Source organism: Nomascus leucogenys, chromosome 6 (genome assembly GCF_006542625.1).
Source record: "Nomascus leucogenys isolate Asia chromosome 6, Asia_NLE_v1, whole genome shotgun sequence".
Taxonomy (NCBI): domain Eukaryota; kingdom Metazoa; phylum Chordata; class Mammalia; order Primates; family Hylobatidae; genus Nomascus; species Nomascus leucogenys.
Genome location: NC_044386.1, coordinates 110788025 through 110812627, shown reverse-complemented (window position 1 = coordinate 110812627; position 24603 = coordinate 110788025). Strand labels below are relative to the sequence as shown.

Below are 24603 nucleotides of genomic sequence, written 5' to 3'. Positions count from 1 at the left end.
CAACATACACTTGTCCACGTGAGCCTTTCATTAACTCACTCTCAACATCCAGGCTCTTGACCCCTGTCCCTCTCTGGCCAGCAACACCCTGGGCTTTGTCATTGGTCAGAACTGCTCCACTTCCATAATCTCGAAGTCAGACAATAAGGCTTTGGCCACAGCCTCCAGTTCTTTTTCCGTTATTTATTACAACTAGTTTTTACAGTTCCTGTATCCTCTCTCCTTTCTCCCATCTCGGCCCTACTTTGATCATCACCCTCAGCTTCTTTGCTCCACGCTCCTGCTTCTACTCCAGGGTGCTGGGGCCACTCCCAGAGCCCCACTGACCAGTGCCTCTGCAGGCCCCGCCCTGGCCCTTTCTACCAACTCCTTGCTGTTGGTGTGTAAAGCAACAAGGGAGACCAATCTCACATTCATTTCTAGCTCCTGCCCTCTTCACTTACACCCAAGTGTCTGGAAAGAGGGTCTTCCTGTTCCCCTATCCCACTTCCTCACTGTGACCCATGAGGATGGTGCATCAAAGATGGCCCCCTCATTGTCCAGTATGGCAGACACTGGCCACATCTGGCTACTTATGTGAAAACTAGTAAAAATAAGTAGGCTACAGAAGCCACATTTCTAGTGTGCAACAGCACCTGTGGTACAGACAGAGAACATTTCCATCATCACAGAGTGTTCCACTGGAGAGCACTGGTCTCCACCACTCCCAACTTGCTCTACATCCTCTCTTCCTCTCATAAATAATTCCCCTGTTCACATTACCCAAGACTTTCCTAGGAGTGGGCACTGTGGGTGCCCCTTTCTGAGACTCCAGTCCTTATGCTTCCACTCAGAGAATAATGCAGGTTCCTCCTTTTATTTCTCAACCCTACCCTCTCCCCATCCTAGCATGAGCCACAGTCATTCACTTCATTACAGCAGCAACTTCTTCAGCCATGTTCTTATTCTCCACATGGCAGACAAGCCCTTTCTAAAATACACAGTGGATCTTTTCACTCTCAGGTTAAAGCCCGTCAACAACTTTCATTTGCTTCCCGGGTTCAAGGGATTCTTCTGTCTCACCCTCCCGAGATAAAGGTCAAATGCAGCAACAGGGCAGAAGCCCTTCCTGACCAAGTTCCTGATCTACTACCCTCTCCAGCTGCATCTTCTTCCATCCTCCCTTTCCCCCCAGTCTGGGCCTTCTGCAGCCCCCAAACATGCTGGGACCTTTGTTCATCCCCAGGCTTTTACCCCTTAAGTCCTTCTCTCTGCTCATCTGTATGACTCTTACTCCTTCCCCAGGGCTAAGCATAGACATCACGTCCTTTCCGAACCCACTGCTCGCATCCCAAGGCAAGATCAGGAGGCCCTTCTACATATTCCTGTTGCACCTGTGCCAACTGGAATCTTGTCACACTAACCTGTGATGTCCCCATTGTATCCCCATTGCCCTTGCTAGGCCAGCAAAAAAGTTGACAATGTCACAGGATCTGATGTCTTTGCCGGCCTTCACATTAACAATAATGGTGGTTAATCTTACTGGGTCCTGCAAGAAAGGGAATTAGGCCAAATGCTAAGACTTCTTCAATGAGCTGCTTTTAATTGAAAGATGAAGCTGTGTCAGTCTTCTAGAGCAGGGTTTTCCAGTCTCTAATTTATGACTCATAATGGGCAATAAAATCAATAGAGTGGGTCACAACCAACTTTTTTAAAAGCATGTAATAGACTAGAATAGAAAACGGCGAGGGTGGAGCCAAGATGGCCGAATAGGAACAGCTCCAGTCTCCAGCTCCCAGCCCCAGCGACACAGAAGACAGATGATTTCTGCATTTCTGCTTGAGGTACCGGTTTCATCTCACTAGGGAGTGCCTAACAGTGGGTACAGGACAGTCGGTGAAGCGCACTGTGCACGAGCCGAAGCAGGGCCAGGCATTGCCTCACTCGGGAAGTGCAAGGGGTCAGGGAGTTCCCTTTCCTAGTCAAAGAAAGGGGAAACAGACGGCACCTGGAATATCGGGTCAGTCCCATCCTAATACTGCGCTTTCCCAACGGGCCTGGAAAACAGCACACTAGGAGATTGTGTCCCGCACCTGGCTCAGAGGGTCCTATGCCCACGGAGTCTCGCTGATTGCTAGCACAGTAGTCTGAGATCAAGCTGCAAGGCGGCAGCGAGGCTGGGGGAGGGGCGCCCGCCATTGCCCAGGCTTGCTTAGGTAAACAAAGCAGCCAGGAAGCTCGAACTGGGTGGAGCCCACCACAGCTCAAGGAGGCCTGCCTGCCTCTGTAGGCTCCACCTCTGGGGGCAGGGCACAGACAAACAAAAACTCAGCAAGAAACTCCACAGACTTAAATGTCGCTGTCTGACTGACAGCTTTGAAGAGAGTAGTGGTTCTCCCACCATGCAGCTGGAGATCTGAGAACGGACAGACTGCCTCCTAAAGTGGGTCCCTCACCCCTGAGCAGCCTAACTGGGAGGCACCCCCCCAGTAGGGACAGACTGACACCTCATTCAGCCGGGTACTCCTCTGAGACAAAACTTTCAGAGGAACTATCAGACAGCTGAATTTGTGGTCTCACGAAAATCCGCTGTTCTGCAGCCACCGCTGCTGACATTCAGCCAAACAGGGTCTGGAGTGGACCTCTAGTAAACTCCAACAGACCTGCAGCTGAGGGTCCTGTCTGGTAGAAGGAAAACTAACAAACAGAAAGGACATCCACACCAAAAGCCCATCTGTACATCACCATCATCAAAGACCAAAAGTAGATAAAACCACAAAGATGGGGAAAAAACAGAACACAAAAACTGGAAACTCTAAAAAACAGAGCACCTCTCCTCCTCCAAAGGAAGGCAGTTCCTCACCAGCAACGGAACAAAGCTGGATGGAGGATGACTTTGATGAGTTGAGAGAAGAAGGCTTCAGACGATCAAACTACTCTGAGCTACGGGAGGAAATTCAAAACAATAGCAAAGAAGTTAAAAACTTTGAAAAAAAATTAGAAGAATGGATAACTAGAATAACCAATGGAGAGAAGGGCTTAAAGGAGCTGATGGAGCTGAAAGCCAAGTTTCGAGAACTACATGAAGATTGCAGAAGCCTCAGTAGCAGATGCGATCAACTGGAAGAGAGGGTATCAGTGATGGAAGATGAAATGAATGAAATGAAGAGAGAAGGGAAGTTTAGAGAAAAAAGAATAAAAAGAAATGAACAAAGCCTCCAAGAAATTTGGGACTATGTGAAAAGACCAAAGCTACGTCTGATTGGTGTACCTGAAAATGATGGGGAGAATGGAACCAAGTTGGAAAACACTCTGCAAGATATTATCCAGGAGAACTTCCCCAATCTAGCAAAGCAGGCCAGCATTCAGATTCAGGAAATACAGAGAATGCCACAAAGATACTCCTCGAGAAGGGCAACTCCAAGACACATAATTGTCAGATTCACCAAAGTTGAAATGAAGGAAAAAATGTTAAGGGCAGCCAGAGAGAAAGGTTGGGTTACCCACAAAGGGAAGCCCATCAGACTAACAGCTGATCTCTCAGCAGAAACTCTACAAGCCAGAAGAGAGTGGGGGCCAATATTCAACATTCTTAAAGAAAAGAATTTTCAACCCAGAATCTCCTATCCCGCCAAACTAAGCTTCCTATGTGAAGGAGAAATAAAATACTTTACAGACAAGCAAATGCTGAGTGATTTTGTCACCACCAGGCCTGCCCTAAAAGAGCTCCTGAAGGAAGCACTAAACATGGAAAGGAACAACCGGCACCAGCCACTGCAAAAACACGCCAAATTGTAAAGACCATCGAGGCTAGGAAGAAACTATAGCAACTAACGAGCAAAATAACCAACTAACATCATAATGACAGGATCAGATTCACACATAATAATATTAACGTTTAATGTAAATGGGCTAAATGCTCCAATCAAAAGACACAGACTGGCAAACTGGATAAGGAGTCAGGACCCATCAGTGTGCTGTATTCAGGAAACCCATCTCACGTGCAGAGACACACATAGACTCAAAATAAAGGGATGGAGGAAGATCTATCAAGCAACTGGAAAACAAAAAAAGGCAGGGGTTGCAATCCTAGTCTCTGATAAAATAGACTTTAAACCAACAAAGATCAAAAGAGACAAAGAAGGCCATTACATAATGGTAAAGGGATCAATTCAACAAGAAGAGCTAACTATCCTAAATATATATGCACCCAACACAGGAGCACCCAGATTCATAAAGCAAGTCCTCAGTGACCTACAAAGGGACTTAAACTCCCACACAATAATAATGGGAGATTTTAACACCCCACTGTCAACATTAGACAGATCAACCAGACAGAAAGTTAACAAGGATATCCAGGAATTGAACTCAGCTCTACATAAAGTGGACCTAATAGACATCTACAGAACTCTCCACCCCAGGTCAACAGAATATACATTTTTTTCAGCACCACACCACACCTATTCCAAAATTGACCACATAGTTGGAAGTAAAGCTCTCCTCAGCAAATGTAAAAGAACAGAAATTATAACAAACTGTCTCTCAGACCACAGTGCAATCAAACTAGAACTCAGGATTAAGAAACTCACTCAAAACTGCTCAACTACATGGAAACTGAACAACCTGCTCCTGAATGACTATTGGGTACATAATGAAATGAAGGCAGAAATAAAGATGTTCTTTGAAACCAACGAGAACAAAGACACAACATACCAGAATCTCTGGGACACGTTCAAAGCAGTGTGTAGAGGGAAATTTATAGCACTAAATGCCCACAAGAGAAAGCAGGAAAGATCCAAAATTGACACCCTAACATCACAATTAAAAGAACTAGAAAAGCAAGAGCAAACATATTCAAAAGCTAGCAGAAGGCTAGCAATAACTAAAATCAGAGCAGAACTGAAGGAAATAGAGACACAAAAAACCCTTCAGAAAATTAATGAATCCAGGAGCTGGTTTTTTGAAAAGATCAACAAAATTGATGGACCGCTAGCAAGACTAATAAAGAAGAAAAGAGAGAAGAATCAAATAGATGCAATAAAAAACGAAAAAGGGGATATCACCACTGATCCCACAGAAATACAATCTACCATCAGAGAATACTACAAACACCTCTATGCAAATAAACTAGAAAATCTAGAAGAAATGGATAAATTCCTCGACAAATACACCCTCCCAAGACTAAACCAGGAAGAAGTTGAATCTCTGAATAGACCAATAACAGGTTCTGAAATTGTGGCAACAATCAATAGCTTACCAACCAAAAAGAGTCCAGGACCTGATGGATTCACAGCTGAATTCTACCAGAGGTACAAGGAGGAACTGGTACCATTCCTTCTGAAACTATTCCAATCGATAGAAAAAGAGGGAATCCTCCCTAACACATTTTATGAAGCCAGCATCATCCTGATACCAAAGCCTGGCAGAGACATAACCATAAAAGAGAATTTCAGACCAATATCCTTGATGAACATTGATGCAAAAATCCTCAATAAAATACTGGGAAACCGAATCCAGCAGCACATCAAAAAGCTTATCCAACATGATCAAGTGGGCTTCATCCCTGGAATGCAAGGCTGGTTCAACATACGCAAATCAATAAATGTAATCCAGCATATAAACAGAACCAAAGACAAAAACCACATGATTATCTCAATAGATGCAGAAAAGGCCTTTGACAAAATTCAACAACCCTTCATGCTAAAAACTCTCAATAAATTAGGTATTGATGGGACGTATCTCAAAATAATAAGAGCTATCTATGACAAACCCACAGCCAATATCATACTGAATGGGTAAAAACTGGAAGCATTCCCTCTGAAAACTGGCACAAGACAGGGATGCCCTCTCTCACCGCTCCTATTCAACATAGTGCTGGAAGTTCTGGCCAGAGCAATCAGGCAGGAGAAGGAAATAAAGGGTATTCAATTAGGAAAAGAGTCAAATTGTCCCTGTTTGCAGATGACATGATTGTATATCTAGAAAACCCCATTGTCTCAGCCCAAAACCTCCTTAAGCTGATTAGCAACTTCAGCAAAGTCTCAGGATACAAAATTAATGTACAAAAATCACAAGCATTCTTGTACACCAATAACAGACAAACAGAGAGCCAAATCATGAGTGAACTCCCATTCACAATTGCTTCAAAGAGAATAAAATACCTAGGAATCCAACTTACAAGGGATGTGAAGGACCTCTTCAAGGAGAACTACAAACCACTGCTCAATGAAATAAAAGAAGATACAAACAAATGGAAGAACATTCCATGCTCATGGGTTGGAAGAATCAATATCGTGAAAATGGCCATACTGCCCAAGGTAATTTATAGATTCAATGCCATCCCCATCAAGCTACCAATGACTTTCTTCACAGAATTGGAAAAAACGACTTTAAAGTTCATATGGAACCAAAAAAGAGCCCGCATCACCAAGTCAATCCTAAGCCAAAAGAACAAAGCTGGAGGCATCACGCTACCTGACTTCAAACTATACTACAAGGCTACAGTAACCAAAACAGCATGGTACTGGTACCACAACAGAGACATTGATCAATGGAACAGAACAGAGCCCTCAGAAATGATGCCGCATAGCTACAACTATCTGATCTTTGACAAACCTGACAAAAGCAAGAAATGGGGAAAGGATTCCCTATTTAATAAATGGTGCTGGGAAAACTGGCTAGCCATATGTAGAAAGCTGCAACCCCGTCAAAAAGTGGGCAAAGGATATGAACAGACACTTCTCAAAAGAAGACATTTATGCAGCCAAAAAACACATGAAGAAATGCTCATCATCACTGGCCATCAGAGAAATGCAAATCAAAACCACAATGAGATACCATCTCACACCAGTTAGAATGGCCATCATTAAAAAATCAGGAAACAACAGGTGCTGGAGAAGATGTGGAGAAATAGGAACACTTTTACACTGTTGGTGGGACTGTAAACTAGTTCAACCATTGTGGAAGTCAGTGTGGCGATTCCTCAGGGATCTAGAACTAGAAATACCATTTGACCCAGCCATCCCATTACTGGGTATATACCCAAAGGACTATCAATCATGCTGCGATAAAGACACATGCACACGTATGTTTATTGCGGCACTATTCACAATAGCAAAGAGTTGGAACCAACCCAAATGTCCAACAACAATAGACTGGATTAAGAAAATGTGGCACATATACACCATGGAATACTATGCAGCCATAAAAAATGATGAGTTCGTGTCCTTTGTAGGGACATGGATGAAACTGGAAAACATCATTCTCAGTAAACTATCGTAAGGACAAAAAACCAAACACCGCATGTTCTCACTCATAGGTGGGAATTGAACAATGAGAACTCATGGACACAGGAAGGGGAACATCACACTCCGGGGACTGTTGTGGGGTGGGGGGAGGGGGGAGGGACAGCATTAGGAGATACACCTAATGCTAAATGACGAGTTAATGGGTGCAGGAAATCAACATGGCACATGGATACATATGTAACAAACCTGCACATTGTGCACATGTACCCTAAAACCCTAAAGTATAATAAAAAAAAATAAAATAAAATAAAATAAAAAAAAAAGAAAATGGCAGAACGTGTCATACCTATTACAGTGAGTATTTTTTCATGGTTTTTTTTTTTTTTTTTTTTTCAGCTGTATCTAGGCATAGCATGTGTGTACTGGGCCACAATGCAAAACTTGTCACCTCTTGCTCTAGATTACAGTTGCAGCAGTTGAAAAACACTATTCTAGGTACCACCTGGTTGATTATTCCTGGGGCAGGCATACAGATATTGAAACTGATTTACCGCAGTGTATGATGATTTTAACAGTATCATATGCCTCATAATGTTCACTTTTCCTTTCAACTATCCTACAATTTTCATTAACTTTTCAGAAATATCTTGCAAATTGTTTTCCATCTTGTGCTATCAATAAAATATTTTGCCAGTTGTGTTGAGTCCTTAGTATCTGTCTAGAGGTGCAGAGATCTCCATAGCAACTCCACAGATGAGGAGGGTGGGCTCTTACCTTCCCTGGCCAGCCCCAGAGGACTCGTAAGGGCGGAGCTGAGGTCACTTACCTGGGGATGGGTCATGGCTTCGAACACAATAGGTTTTCAATAAACATTAGCTTCTTGAACAAATGCATATGTGGAATGGCTTTACCATTTGCAAAAATTAGGGTCCCAATGTGCCAGTTAATATTACACATCCACCTTTCGATCCACCCCACACTGCAGTGAGAGCAGGGGTGTAATGATGTATGCAGATTGCACCCTCCCACTGACAGGAAAAAATCAGCACGATGATAACTCTGCCTTGGTATTTCTGCATGCTACTACAGCTTCCCAGGAAGGCCCAAATGCTTTACTTTGAATTAGCGCTGAACTTGTTTTAATTGGGGCATCTTCATACCTAGAGCACTTCTATTTTCCATGACTTAGACTTAAGACAATGCCATTTGAGTTTCCATGTATATACCAAGAAACATGGATTGCTATGGTTGAGAGCATTCTGAGGTCTTCTACCAGGCACAGAGGGAATGATCATAGATTGATTGATAGAAAGTTTTTGCTATAGGCAGAGAAGGAAGGTGAGGAGAGACATATGCTATGTATTTGCCATTCTCCAGGGAGGACCTTAATGGATCTAAAGGTTAATATTTTTCTTTCATATATCGGTATATAAAAATTAATCTCATAAAAGTAACAGACATTTCGTTCAAAACTTTAAAACAAATTTAGAAAATATAACCTTATTACTCAAAGGTAATAGCTGATACTCTTTTGATATCTTTTGCAATATTTTTCCACTTTATTACATTATAGACCTTTTTTTTCCCCTTCCACCTATCATGTGCCCTTTCTAAGTATATTTTTCTTTCCAGAATTTTAAAGGGGAACATAAATCCTACTGCGATGATAGACCATAACTGATTTAAGTAATTGCCTGCCGTTGGGCTTTTGGGTTGCTGCCAATTTTCCACTTTTACAAACATTTCTATAGCTAGGTATTTGTTCTTATCCATGATTATATACTTGGAATGAGGAATTTTATTTCTACCCTAAAAATACAGGTCATGGTTGTCTTCCCTTCTACATTCAGATGCCATTTAAAGTCCACTGGGGAAGGCGACTGTCCTATTATTCAAGGAAAAAAGTTATCTTGATCTTGGCCTTAACAAAAGAACGCTCATAAAGCAACAGTGTGGTACGGCAAGAGAAAAGCAGGCATAGCTGGGAACCAGGCCCAGTGTTAGCCCAGCCAGTGCACAGGAAGGACCTTGGGTGAACCACGGACTATCTCATCTTCCTTTTGCGTATCTTAAAAACAAGAGGTTAGATTTTATTCCTTCTTTCTATATCAAATCTTGAAACATGGGCCCTATAGTATGAAGGTCACATTTGCCCCATCCCAGAAATTCAAGGTAAATGAACTAAGTCAGTTTGGAAAAATTTAAAGGATGCAAAGTTTCCATTTTCAAGGCATTGTGAGAACGCCTCTCTCTCCCAGCTGGCGGCCCCATAAACGAAGCATTTCACAAGCTGCTCATGGCTTGCTTAATGAAGATGCCAAATTACACCACCAGATTTTTTTCCCCTTTGGTGCCATCACTTTTCCTCCTTATGCCGATGAGAATTCAGGGTGGCATGAAGATAAGAGTTGGTATAAATGAGAACTTTGTGATATCCAGGCAGTGTCTGAGTTTATCTCTGACCAAAATTTTGAGACTTAAAATTTCTTATTTACTAATAATTAAACTTCAAAGAAAAAAGAGACAGACCTAGGAAATGGGATAATTTCACTGACAGTTACTCACCTAGTAATAAGCATCCAATTCATTATTGAGGAAACAAAAAGATAATACGTACCCAACAAACGAAGGAGGAGAAAAAGAACTCCCAAAGCGTAAGACTTGAGTTCAGGGCTGACTGTCCTACGTGCAAAGAGATGACGAGAAAAAACAAACAAACAAACAGATTCTTATCACTCCCCTGTAATTAACAGACCCCAGAGTCATTTGCTGCTGTCCATCAGAGCTCTTCTTTAGAAAATTACTAATAGTGTCTTTTTCTTTTCCTGCCTAAAGTCTGAAAAATAACTGCAACTGTGGTGCCAAGATAAGTTTAGGAATTTAACAGTGTTTTTTAATAACTGGAGCTAACCTTGTCATTTGAAGGACAGAATGCAAATTTGGTCATAAAGCCTATGTTTAAAGACATGTTGGTTTTGCTGAGATCAGGAAGCATCTTAAGTTGGTGGGGTACGTGTATGCAGGGGAAAACATCAACTGAGAAAATAACTCCCCTTATCCTTCACAAACAGGCTGAAACCATGAGCACCTTTACCATTCTCCAGTCATTTTGTGAAATCCACCAAATTAGCATGGTTAGACACCCTAGATGGACCATTTGGGAAATAATCCACTTAGCATGTTTCAGCACTGTGAGGTTAATACTGTCAACTTGATTGAAGGATGCAAAGTATTGATTCTGGGTGTGTCTGTGAGGGTGTTGCCACAGGAGATTAACATTTGAGTCAGTGGGCTGGGAAAGGCAGACCCAGCCTCAATCTAGGTGGGCACCATCTAATTAGCTGCCAGCACAGCTAGAATATAAAGCAGGCAGAAAAATAGGAAAAGACCAGATGGGCCTAGCCTTCCAACCTACATCTTTCTCCTGTGCTGGACTCCTCCTGCCCTCGAACACTGGACTCCTAGTTCTTCAGTTTGGGACCCAGACAGTATAGCTAAGTCATCCCAGGGCAGCAGGTCATGACTTTCATTGAGTGATGGGGACGTGACTCTGGCTGATTGAGTTAGACACCAGTACAACGTCCATGATGAGTCTAGTGTCTCTGGACAGAAACACAGTACCCTTTAGAATGTGCATGTTTCAAAATCCAAGTTCTTCAAAGCTATTATCAGCTCCACATCTCCAGTTTTTGCACTTTCGTTTGAAAGCACTGACTTGAAAGACACATAAATAGAGGCAAATTCTCCTTATCAAGAAAGCACGCTGGTATAATGAGCTAGAATATTTATCACCTGAAATTTGATTTCCTTTCAGCTATCATGTCACTAGGAACAAAGTGAGCAAGGTGCTAAGATCTCCCTTCATATCCTGTTGGGAAACTGGTTCCTATGAGAAGAAGAATCCTTCTTGGCTTGAGTTATGAAGAAACGGAGGGCTCCGTGCGAACACTATTGAAAGCTCTGGACAACACTGGGAGGAGTCTTAGCTCTAAATGTACTATCTGGGTGACCTTGGGAACACTGCCTAATTACTCTCGGAGCCCAGTGTGGGGCCTAAGAGGGGCTGGGCATCAGCTTTTAACCTCGCTTCCAGACGTTCTGAGCACTGTTGTGGGATGGTCCTGTTTGGCATGACAGTGGGTCCATTCTTCTGGGAGGGGGCAAGGGCTGGTGCACATCTGTGCCCCTGTGCCAGCCTGAGACATCTGTGATGGCAAATCAGACTAGGAAGGTGATGGAATAAAGCTGTGTCTTGGACCTCTCAATATGCACAATGTATAGCATGTGCTTCCAGCACAGCGTGGAGTTATAAGCCTAGGCCATTTAGGCCATCTGTTGCTGATTAATTTAGAGGGAATCAAATAAGAGCTGTTTATCAAGCTGAGATTTGGAAGTGATTAAGAATTTCAACAAACTTTCCATGTTTGATAGTCACCACTAGTGAGTGTCTAGAGGCTGGGTTTTGGCAGAAGAGTCATGGGGCAAGCAAATAACAGACTAGTCATTTTTCATGCTTCTCAGTGCCTTTAGCGTATGAATATCACAACATAACTTCACGAGAACGTCTAATAATGAAAAATAAACTACTCGTAAGGCAGCCACCTAAAACCTATACATGAGATCTGATGGGTTTTGTCCAAATGCATATTATATATAATCATCTTCTCTAAATAGTTTTAAATTCAATAGTTCCTTTCATAAACACTTTCACATTCTTAAGAATTTTCATTATTCCATGGAGCTGCAGTGCCATAATTTAACTCACTATTCCAATTCAGGTTTTTCTGCTATTATAGTTAACGTTGTAATAAAAATTTGTCTGCATGGAGCTCTTTCTTTTTTTTTCTTGTAGAGAAGTACTTTTTTAAGATAAATGGCAAGGGGTAGGGTTACTGAATAAAAGGGTCTGAATATTTTTATGGCTCTTGACTCACACTGCCGTATTGCTTTTTTGAAAGGAGTGATAAGCCTTTTCCCATGCCACAAGCAATTTGTGATTTTGTCAGTTTTGCTACAGCCTTGTAAGCACTGGGTGTCAATTTTTAAAATTTATTTGTCAAACTTAGTAAGTATAAAATGGCAATTTGCTATTATACCCTAATGCTCTGCACATTCACAAGGCCTTGCTAATGACGTTCTAGGTAACGTTAGTACTTGTAAAAATCCTCTTCCTTGGGAATTCATAACAAAGATGAGGAAATGTGGTTGGCAAAGTGAGAGGAAGAGAGAAGCTGGATAAAGTAGAGGTGAGGTGCATGGACACTGGGTACTTCCATGTGTTTCATTCCTACTTTTATTTCCAGCCCTTGCTATTGAATCTGTTCACTTACATAACTTCATCCCAATAAGGCAAGTCTGTCTTTTTTTTTTTTTTTCCCCTGAGACAGAGTCTTGCTCTGTCACCCAGGCTGGAGTGCGGTGTCACGACCTCAGCTCACTGCAACTTCCGCCTCCTGGGTTCAAGCAATTCTCCTGCCTTAGCCTCCCAAGTAGCTGGGATTACAGGCGTGTGCCAACAAGCCCTGCTAATTTTTGTAGAGAAGACGTTTCTCCATGTTGGCCAGGCTGGTCTCAAACCCCTGGGCTTAAGCGATCCTCCCACCTTAGACTCCCAAAGTGCTGGGATTACAGGCATGAGCCACCATGCCCAGCTGATGAGTCTTTGTGTAGCGTGCCTTCCCCTGATTCAGATGAATGGCAGGCTATGTGTTAGTTCACTTCTGGGTTTCCAACACAAATCTTGGTAACTCTGCAAATGATAAAAGTTACTCAGAATATTACTAATGGCTCATCTTTGAGGCACCTCACCTGTCCCCAGGACAGGTCCCCAGAGACAGGTAACAATAGAATTTTGGTTGGCTCTCTCCAACAACCTCTTTGTACAAGAATGGTCACTGCTCACCTGCCATGAGCCAGGGTGCACAATAACCCGTCATGTCTCTACTGTGTTTGCATACACATGGTCTCAGTGGGTCCTGCTTCACTGCGGGAGGCAGGCAGGATCGGTCATATCCCCCCCAGTTACAGATTCAGAAGCAAGTCTAGGGGGAAAGTACCCACGGTCATAGGGCTAAGCAGTGGCAGGGTGGTAGGGGCTGGGCACTGATGCCATTTTCATTTTCCTCCAACAAGGCTGCGTCCTGTAAGGCTCAATGCAGGATCCTTTTCAAAATTGCCTGCAGGCTCTATTTCTGGGTGAACATGAAAGTGCTGTCTTCTCCCCCATGCCCTGCCTTCTCTTGGTGGGAGGTCCCTATCAAACATAATTGATTCCTATCAGTCAGCCTAGAGAAGCTGCGCTCCTTGCTGTGACCCTAGCTCACCTGGCTCAAGAGATTGCTGTTGTCTGAAGCTCTGGTCCCTAGGAGGCCTGCAGATGAACACCAGGTGGAAAGGAGGAGAGGCGGGGCTGTGCCGACGGCTTACCTGATGAGGATGATGACTGATGGCGTCTGTGCCATGGCACCGATCAGGCTGCAGATACACATCACACAGAGGAAGGTGAGGAAGGCCTCTTGGCACCCAGGACTGGGGCATTTTCCAGGAACCACGGTTGCGTTCTCAGCAGGGACGGTGGTGAGGCATGCACAGCCTGTGAGATTCTGAAAGAGAAGCGTTCAGCCCTTTTATCTGAGGGTATCTCTGGTTTCCAAAGGCAAAGCCATCCATCAGCTGAATCTGTCACAGCCTAATTACGCATTCTCTGGCATTCCATTAATTAGGCCTGAATAAACGAGTTAGCTTTTTTAAGGAGGCTGCAAAACACACGCAAATAAAGGAATATTTACGGGGAGGAGAGCTGATTTCTCTGTCTCTTGTGTGTTTCATTTCCATTCTCAAGAATCCGTCAGTAAGCTGAGCCACAGATAAATGTGTCCCCCAATACAGTTAGAGAGGAAATTGCGCTTCCACAATATGATAAAAAATTGCCAAATTAACATTGTAATTACTTGCCAATTTGTCCTCTCTTTTATGCAGTTATAATTACACTGAAGTGTATTAAAAGAAGTAAATCAGGTAACCCGCATATTGTTGCTGGTTGAGTGCCCAGCACGGCACTTGGAACAAAGGCTGCACGCTGTCACGCGTGAAGTCACTGTGTCTGTAAGGCCGGGCGAGGGACAGCTGATGGAAAGTTCTCTGGAGACTGAGGAAGCAAAGGGGGCTAAGAGATGCAGGAGCTTGGAGCAGCTGGTGGGGAGCAGAGCTAAAACCCAACAAGATACATTTATTAATATATGATCAGAGAGAAGAAAGACAAGTGCCTGCATTTCATTTGATCTTCCGGGTGGATTCTAGCCCAGCTGCCTGTTCCAGGCAGGGGCCTCTCTCCCGCTCACTCCAGGAATTTCTGATGGCAAAGGGAGGAGCAGGGGCTGGGAGAGGCAGTGCCCAGTGCCAAGCCGATTAAGGTTCCATAATAATAGTGCAGAGGCCTTTAATGAATACAAAGTGAAAACAATCATAAATGATTCATTGCTTTTCCTTCCACAACTGCTTGGCTTTCAGACCACATGCCCAGGTAAATCCTCCTGAGGGTCAAATAAATCCCCTCTGGCTTTTACAGGTCTCCTCCTCTGGTCCTCCCCGTCTCCCCACAGAACATAGAGATATGGGTTGTCCGATCCCATTAAGCTATATGGGATGGTTTCAGCGGTGTCTGAAAGTGTTCATGTGCCCCAAACCCAACAGGGCCAGTCTGTATAGCTGTGCCCCCAACAGGTGCTTTTATCCATGGGGAAGGAATGGGGGCAGATGTGTGCTGGGGCTCCACCCTTCCCCTCAGTGTCTGCCCAGAGCAGGTGCCTTTGTGGAAGTGGTTTAATTAGTGTACCCAGGGGCATTTACTGTAATTCCCAGAAGATCCCCAGGCCCCACCCCTCTGTCCCTTTTCATGTACCTCTGCCTAGAGACTTTTTAGCTCTTCGTCAAAGCCCAGCTCAGATACTGCCTCCCTTCTTGGAACCTCACCTCACTGGGCACATCCCAGCCTCCTTCCAAGTCCTGCAGGGCCCTGTTCAAGGGTCACTCCACCCCTACTGCAGAGACCTTTACATGCCTCCTGGAGGAGACAAGAACCTCTTGGGACAAGACCTATGTCTTTTGCATTCTTTCCCAAGCGTCTTTTCCTAGCACAGAGCTGAGACGTAGATGAAACTAAGCATACAGCTTTAGAATACACACGAGAACGAACCTTCCTCACTTTTATTAGGAAGCAAGACTTCTCCCCAACTTTCACTTAAAATGCCACTCCTCCTCTCCCCAGGAGAGGAAACTGCCCACTCCTCCCCAGCATCACAGCCGAACTTTTCTAGCTATTTAGCTCACCACCTGCATTTCCTCTTCTCCCACGCTCTCAGCTCACTCTGACTGGCTTCTGTTTCCACACGCATGAAGCCGGTGGTGCTAAGCTCTTCAGTGGGCTCCATATCCCAGGCCTACCATGCATTTTTCTCTCCTCGGAGCTCCCAGGAGCACAGGCCCCTTGCTGACTAATCACTCCCTTGTTTGGCTTCAAGGCTCCACTCTGTTTCCCTGGTCCCCCTCTGGTCACTCACTCTCCATCTTTGTTGCTGGTACCTTCTCCCCTTTCCCACCTGGTCTGGACTTTCTTCCTTTCTTCATCTGTACTCTTGCCCCAGCTCTCCTTCCTTCATTTTACCATCTCTGCATTTGATCACAACTCTCCCCAATTTAATCTTTAGCCCAGATCCTTCCCAGACCGACGTGCTATATCCCTTCCTAAGACTCATGAGCACAGTGAGGCATCAAAACTGCCTCCAGGAACGAGCGCCTGTACTGGATTCTGTGCTTTCAGCGTAGCACTACTGTCCCGCCTAAGGTTGGGAACTATCTCCCCCCGAATTCGCTTTCCTGCAAGGACAGAAGCTGGACGAGAAGGAAACCTGGGAGAGACTCAGAAGGCAGGAGTTGTAGGAGACCAGCATATGCCACCTTGCAGTATGCCTCTTTTGCATAAAGAATATTTTGAGCTGATTATTTTGAGAAACCACAGACACAGGAAGAACCTCTGACAACAGAAGTTATCGTTGTGTAAGGAAAATTAAATTTACATTTACAAGGGAAATCTCCATTTGTCAGGGTGGCTTCTCTCTGTACCAGAGATAAAGGAATGACTGAATCCCTAGAGACTATCATCAATCTAGAACACACTGACTTCAGCTTGCATAACAAATGTTACTCTTTTTTAAGGTGCTTTTTCTGGGCATCTCCGCATGACTGGCCTTCCCCAAACCCTTCTTTGTTTGGCTGGACCATGGTATTCAAGCCTGAAGTCAAAGCCACCTCTTTGAGATTCACTCATTTCTCTGGCTATCTCCTGTGTATACATCATGTATATGTGTTTCTAAACCTTTGTTTTCCTCCTGTTAATCTGTCTTAGGTTACAGGGGTCTGTCCCAACTGGGAACTGTGAAGGGTAAAGAGAAAATTATGTATTCCTCTTCTACAAAGGGAAGCTGAGGCCATTGCTCCCAGAAGGTCACACAGTCAGGCATGAGGATGGACACACAGACGCGCCCGGAAGGCACCGGCCTGTCCCAGCACTCCCCACTTTGTGCCGCCTTCTTTTCTGCCTACCCTGCTGACCAGTGGAGGCGCCATGCCCACCTCTAGTGACCTGGCTACAGCAGGCCACGTGGCTCCCCACATCCCAGAGCGCCCATCAGATCTCCTGAGCAGCCATGCAGCACAGCTTCCTGGGATGTTCCCCTGAGCTCTGACTCGCCCACCTGTGCCAGGGGTGTCTAGGGAGGAAATGTTGCTTTGCTTCTTCCTCTTACTTCAAAACACTGTTTTCCTGACAGTTACGCAGCCCCAGCCCCAGCTCCAAACTCCTTTCCCTACACCTCTTGCCTTAGTAACAGCACCCTATTGACTATAAAAGTAACGACAAAAACCGCAACTTTGCACCAACTTAATAGAAACCAGGAGGTAATTCTGAATCCCCCATTCATATACCTACATCAAATCCATCTTCCCCCGACACTAAAGCTAATGAAGACAGAGACCACTGTGGCTATACTCCCTAATTGACCCCAGCCATCCAGGACAGGGCTTGGCTCACAACAGAGATGAGATATATATACATACATATATATATATATAAATATATATGTGTATATTTATATTATTTATATATATGTTGACTGAGTGAATACCTAAGTTCTGTTCATTTTGCCACGTCCTAAATCTGTCTCAAACCCTGCCCTAGTTCAAACCACCTGCAACCATCCTTCTTTGATTACTGCAGTGGTCTGTGAGGAAAAAAGATTTGGGACTCAAGTTCTTAGAACCATATGGACTCAAAGAGTAGTGAGGCATAAATGAAAAGTGGGCCCCTTGTGGGTGGCTGTGGTCTTGCTTGGCTACGTACCCCAGGAATCCCTCAATTCCAGTACCCCCACATCACATTCCTCAGTGTTCCTGAGAGGCTACGTACTTGTAGCACACAGTCTCTCAGGAATGTGATATGGGCGCTGGGGTTGAGTGAGTGAGGCCAGAACCCTCTGAATAAGCCATGTGATCGGTGAGCTTTCTTTGGTTTAACAAGTCATCTGCAATTGCTGCCGGCATCTTGGTCTTATTTGTGCCCATACCTAGGCCATGGCTCGATTGTATTATATTTACCATAAAAAAGGAAACTGGCCTCTCTCTGCCCTAAAAAGTGGTAAATCCCTCCTGAAATGGATCCTCTGATCATGGCACTAATGGAATGGATAAAAGGAGACATCTTTATCTCAGGCTACAGCTGGCATGGTGCCTGCACAGCCCCATCCGGGTGAGCTAAATGTGTCCATGATGTCTATGTTCATGTTAATGAGGTGAGCAGACAGCAGGGTTAAGCTGCCATAGGATTTGCAGCCGAAACAAAGGGTAGCAGTGCGTGGTTTGAATGTTTGGTGTCCCTTGACCCAAGAATCCATATGTTGAAAAATAATCACCAATGTGATGCTATTACAAGGTGGGGGGTCTTCAGGAGGTGATGAGGTCATGAGGGTGGAGCACTCATGAATGGGCTTAGTGTCCTTACAGAAGAGGCCCCAGAGAACTGCCTTGCCCCTCCCACCACGTGAAGACACAGCTAGAGGGTGCCATCTACGAACAGGAAGCATGCCTTCATCAGACATTAGATCCATCAGCACTTTAATCTTGGACTTCCCAGCCTCCAGAGCTGCAAGAAATTTGTTGTTTATAAGTCATGCAGTTTAAAGTGTTTTCATATAGCAGCCAAAATGGGCTGAATGGACAGGAATGGGATGATTTAGGGTTAATGACATAAGAAGAAAAGCCAGACTGGCACAAGACCAGTGAAAATGTCTGTTTGTTGGTGTCCAAGAGGAAAAGCTGGAAAAGGATGGATCTCTCCTAAAGGTTCTAGGCAGATCTGTATTTACGTATTCAGATTTAATAGAGAGCTGTGAAAGAGGCTGAGGAGGAGATGCCAGAGTGATCTGAGCAAGGACTTGGATGGGTTTCCTTTTCCATCCCATGAGTCAATCCACCAGGATGGGCTGGGTGGTCCCACACACGGGGAGCAGGCTCGGGCAGCCCTGCAACCTCTCCAGCAAGGGATCCGAGGGAAAATGATGAAGTTGTGGTCAGATGGCAAGGGGTAGAAAGCTCCTTTATTGGGGCTTATGTTGACATAAGAGCCCAGATTTGTCCAACGTTGTGCTAAGGGAGCTGGGTGCGTAAGGTCGTGAGGCTGTTAAGGAGGAATCTGCCACTCAGATGTCCGAGGGTGGTAGGAAGAACTGCAGATGAGGACTTACATAGTTTCACCTTTCCCAGAGTGCAGAGAGATGATTTCCACCAATGGGGTTTTCAACTTTGATCTGAAGGGAAAAGGGGGAGTAGGGGATACCCCTTCAGCTGGCAGTAACTGGGCACCTACATGGGAAGCCCTAGATCTGCAAATGCTTTGAGCCATAAAAAGTTAGAAAAGCTAGATGTTGGAGACCAGTCTAATCTAAGGGGATGATAAATGTTGGGATCCTAATTCTCACCCCAGACCCCAATAGCATAGTTCTATTTGGCCAATCTAAAAAGCAGGTGTAGCTTGGAATTGACCTGTAGACTACCATGGTCTGAATGAAGTCATATGCCCCCTAATGCTTTCTATGGCTCTCCCTAAGACAATTAACTAGTAAGAAAGTATACCAGACTTCAGATTAGTTTATGATTGCAGAATTGGCAAATGCCTCCATTTTCAATCCCCATTTCAAAGGCAAAGCAGTGTCTTCCTGGTTTGCCATTCTCTGGGAAGAAATGCAGTCCCTGCTGCCTCTGGGAGAGGTGAATTCTCTGCTTGGCATCCAAACTTGCGGGGTGGTGGGATCTAGCTTTACTGTCAATAAAATGTACCATGACACTTCATGTTAACAATAAGGGGACCACTGAGCTCCCAGCACAGACCTGACAAGTGTGTTGACCTGGAGGACAGGGGGAAAAGGCTTGTCCGTTCTACGAGAACATATCCAACAGACAGACCTGCCCAGGCAAAAAAGGACATATATACAATATGAGTCACAATGTGGTTTGTCAGAGCTCAAGTTTTGCAGCAGTCTGGATGCTTACTGATAAGAGACTGGTTAAAGACAGACTACGAGGTCCACGCGATGGAAGACTATATAGCCGTAAAAAAGGTAGAAGAACATCCCTTATGTACTAATTTAGAAATAACTCCCAGGTAAACTATTAACTGAAAAAGCCAAAAAAAATAGTGATGTACAGAATAGGGCCTTTTATGTGCAGTAAAAAATCCAGAAGGATGTACAAGAAACCAAGGACAGCAATTGTCTATTTGGCAGGTTGAGGAAGAAGTAAACAGGGGGAAGAGGTGAAAGGGAGAGTCCCTCACGTCCTCCTTTTTATACTTTTTGATTTTTGAATCATATAAATGTATTAAAAATTGAAAATGCTATAAAATAAAGAAATCGATGAAAGGAGAAGAGCACATCACTGAAAACTATTTCTGTTCCACCTTCAGTCATTAATTTCAATGGAGAAATGTTTCTATTCACATACAATGATGAGAATAAATAATTACAATAAAGCTAGAGACCACAAAAATAGAAAAATGACTCTCTGGAATCTTAGACTTGTTTTCTATTGATGAAGGAAGCTGTCGGCATGCTATCTTGACAGCCAGTATTACAAGAACAAGACACTCCTCAGCAGTGTTTCAAAAATACTGGCAAATAAAGTTGTTTTCTGCTTGTTATTTCCCCCCCACATCCAATCCTGATGATCGATCCCTATTAATTGTACAAAGGAAGCGAAGTTCTAGGTGGAAAGGTTATTTTTCTAAGAGGATGGTATGGGGATATTTGCATTAAGAGCCTTCTATGGAAACTTGAAAGGTAGAGGATCACCCCTGGAATACTATTTTTGCTTTTCCTCCTTGAAAGCAGTTACCAGAGAGATATGAAAATTTCTTTTCTCTTTCCTTTTTTTAGAGATGAGGTCTTAGTTTGCAGTGCAGTGGCATGATCATAGCCTACTGCAGCCTCAAACTCCTGGGCTCAAGTGAGCCACCTGCCCGCCTCATTTTTTTTTTTTATCTTTTCAGATAGGGGTCTCACTATGTTGCCCAAGCTGGTCTCAAGTTTGGGGCCTCAAGTGCTCCTCCCCTCCTCAGCTCCTGAGTAGATGGGAGTACAGAGGCATGCCACCATGCCTGGCTCTGACAGTTTCTAGAAATGTTCACAAAGGGAGTTTACCAGGGAGTACCACCACAGGCCATGCTCTTCCTGCTTTTGCCTGTGAGATCTTTGATCTTTTGCATCTGATGTCCTAATAGCTGACATATCAAAGAACGTGGGACACCACCACAATAAAGTGGGGCGTTTTCCTTTGAATGGCAACATACTTCTCTGAGTTCCAGACACTTACGGATTTTCTCATGATTCACTGATGTTCCTCAGACAGTCTCCTGTCATTTATTACTGTCTTTTTGGAGCTTAGAATCTCTTCACTTCATTGGTTCAACCAAAGCCGGTATTTCCAGGCATAACCCTCAGATCTCATCACAAAGGGCGCCAATGGCAACCTACAAGCTCGAGGCAAAGGGGACACTGAAAAACTGCAAGAAGAAGTACGATCTCTTCTTCCCTTGCGGGGTCACTGGCTGAAGAATAATAGCCAGGGAGAAAAATTCTGAGATGAAAGCAAGACCTCCTTCCACCTTGCACCCCGGTAACCTGTGGCGCGTGAGCCTGAGCACATCCTGTTAGATCTTAATTATCTCCTGCTGAGGGGAGGAAGGGGGTTTTTATTTGGGGAGCAGAAAGGCTCACTCTGCTCCAGCTAACATAGGACACAGTGGGGAGATCATGGAAAGGTGAAAGGTGTGACTGCAACTCTGAAGGAACACGGGGCCCCTCCATCTCTCCCTCCAGCTTTCTCTCTTCCAACTCCAAACCTGCCTGCATCACGAGGTCCAAATTGTCACACCTCAGCCTGTGCACTCTTCCGGCTGGAATGTCCTTCCATGCCTGGCTACCAAACACCCACTACCCTTCATGATGAAAGCCTGGCCCTGCCACGCCTCCCCCTCCAACTCCTGGGCTCAAGTGAGCCACCTGCCCAGCTAATTTTTTTTTTAATCTTTTCAGAGATAGGGGTCTCATTCCCCCATCCCCCAGTGGAGAACATGCCCACTCCCTCCTTCCACCCCTGCCCCACCCAGAGCCAATTTCTACCCCAGCAGGCCTGACATTGCAAGTTCACTGATTTGTCTACATAGCTGCTTCCCTCTTTTAGAACCTAACCTAACCTAACCACCTAACCTTTAATGTTGGATTTTTTAAATTAAAAAAATCTGTTCCTCATTGGAAAAGTGATAGTCATTTTAGATAATTTTGAAATATACACAAAAACTGGAAACAAGCAAAATTTAGTTTTTCAGCCCCCTAACCTGAAGTATCCATCTATGAATGGATGGCTATATGTTCTTCCAATATTTTTTATGCAAAGATATGCATATATTTAAATGTTTCTTTATCAAAAGGGATTATTATCTATATATTTTTTTAAGATAAAATCAGCTAACATTTTAATGAATTATTATTACTATTTTTGAGACAGGGTCTCACTCTGCCACCCAGGCTGGAGTGCAGTGGTGTGATCATGGCTCACGGCAGCCTCTATTTCCTGGGCTCGAGTGATCTCCCTGCCTTAGCCTCTGGAGTAGCTGGTACTACATGTATGCACCGATATACCCAGCTAATCTTTTTTTTATTTGTTTTGTTTTGTTTTGTTTTTGAGATGGAGTTTCACTGGGCTGGAGTGCAACGGTACGATCTTGGCTCACTGCAACCTCCGCCTCCTGGGTTCAAGTGATTCTCCTGCCTCAGCCTCCCGAGTAGCTGGGATTACAGGCATGTGCCACCATGCCCAGCTAAATATTATCTATATATTATTTTATAATGTGTTCTTTTCACTTAACTGTATTGTAAGGTAAGGTTAGGTGTTGCTTTGGGTGCTCCCTTGCACATAACTCTATTAATAATATGACATCTCATTTTATAGTAAACATGAGCTCCTTTCCTTATTCATCTCTACACTTACAATGCCTAGCACAGGGCCTGAGATATATCAGGTGTCCCAGGTGGCGACGACCCAGTAGGGTTTGATTTCAGAATAGTCACAAGTCCCTTCTGACAAGCCATTACCAGCATAAGTACAGACTTTTAAATCAGCTCTGGCAGACAGGGCCAGGCTATATTAGAAGGGCTGCAAACTGTCTTTGGAACCAGACAGGAAACATAAATTTAAAAAATGGCTCAGGTATATGGGATGGCCAGTGGTGGGGGCTGTGTCTAAGTAGACAGCAAATGTCCTGCCCAAAAGGCCAGCGCTTCTCAGTTCCAGCCAACCACTGCCCTACTGGGTAGGGTGCAGGTCCCATGATGGCTATCTTCCAACTTTTTCAGGGAGGCCCAGTTAAACTTTGGCTCAGGCCACATTAAATGTATCTTCAGGGCAGACACACTGTTTCCTGTGCTACAACATGCTTTATGGCAGAGGTCCCCAACATTTTTGGTACCAGGGACCAGTTTCGTGGAAGACAATTATTCCACTGACCAGTGTGGTTTGGGGGATGGTTTCAGGATGATTCAAGCACATTACATTTATCATGCGCTTTATTTCTATTATTATACTGTATTATATAATGAAATGTAATTATACATTTCACCATAATGTAGAATCAGTGGGAGCCCTGAGCTTGTTTTCCTATAACTAGATGGTCCCATCTAGGGATGATGGGAGACAATGACAGATCATCGGGCATTAGATTCCCCCAAGGCACAAGCAACCTAGATCCCTCATGTGCGCAGTTCACAGTAAGGTTCATGCTCCTATAAGAATCCAATGCCACTGATGATCTGACAGCAGGCAGAGCTCAGGCAGTAATGTGAGCGATGGGGAGCGGCTATAAATACAGATAAAGCTTTGCTCACCTGCCAGTCGCCTCCTGCTGTGCAGCCCAGTTCCCAACAGTACCAGTACCACAGACTGGTACTGGTGCTAGAGGTGGGGGACCCCTGCTATATGGCACAACTAACTCTCCAGTTGGTTTTTATAGTGGGCAAATATGGTCATGGTGAGAAGAAAAAAGAGACTGAAGGATGAATACTCAGTGTCAGCTTAGATGCTGACCTTTTTCAAGAAAGATACAATTTATAGAACATGCCTCATCCCTTCTATGACAGCAGTGGTTCTTAATTGGGGGTGATGATACCCCCCAAGGGACATTTGGCAATGTCTGGAGACATTTACAGTTGTCAGAACTTGTGGGTGGGGAGGGCAGGGGTGGCATGTGGTGGGGAGAGCCCAGGGATGCTGCTAAACACACAGTGCATAGGGCAGCACCTCATGACAATCTATTATGTGGCCCAAAATGTCAATAGTGCCGTGACTGAGAAGCCCTGTATTAGAATAGTGGTTCTCCATCCTGATTACATATCAAAAACACTTGAGGAGGTTAAAAAAATACTGATGCGTGGATCTTACTCCAAAATAAGGGAATCAGAATCTCTGAGAGTGGGGCTCAGGCCTCATGTTTTAAAAGCTCCCACATGATCCTAAGGTGCAGCCTATATTGAGACCCGTCACACTGAACCATGAGCTGCCTGCCTGCGCCCATAATGGAGCTGTCCTCCTCCCTGCCACAGAACCTACTTGGCATTTCGCTGAAACCGGTGCTCAATAAATATTTGTTGCCTGGAATGGGGGGTATGAATTAGTCATCTATCATTAGTATCCTACAAACTGCAGTGCTGGACTCATACTGACTTTCAACATTCTATTGGTGGCTGATGGAAGTTTGTTTTTTTTTTTTTCTAGTCAA

General features: G+C 44.3%; 1 protein-coding gene across 2 annotated transcripts in view; it reads right to left on the bottom strand.

Moving 5' to 3' along the window:
* The window catches only part of SLCO3A1 (solute carrier organic anion transporter family member 3A1), a 326271-nt gene that overhangs the window by 17101 nt on the left and 284567 nt on the right, over positions 1-24603 (bottom strand). For both annotated transcript variants that reach the window (XM_030815054.1, XM_030815055.1), the window contains exons 8-9: positions 13653-13828; positions 9844-9908 (exon numbers count right to left, since the gene is read on the bottom strand). In XM_030815054.1, the coding sequence (XP_030670914.1) occupies positions 9844-9908; positions 13653-13828 (241 nt within the window). The remainder of the gene's footprint in view (positions 1-9843; positions 9909-13652; positions 13829-24603) is intronic.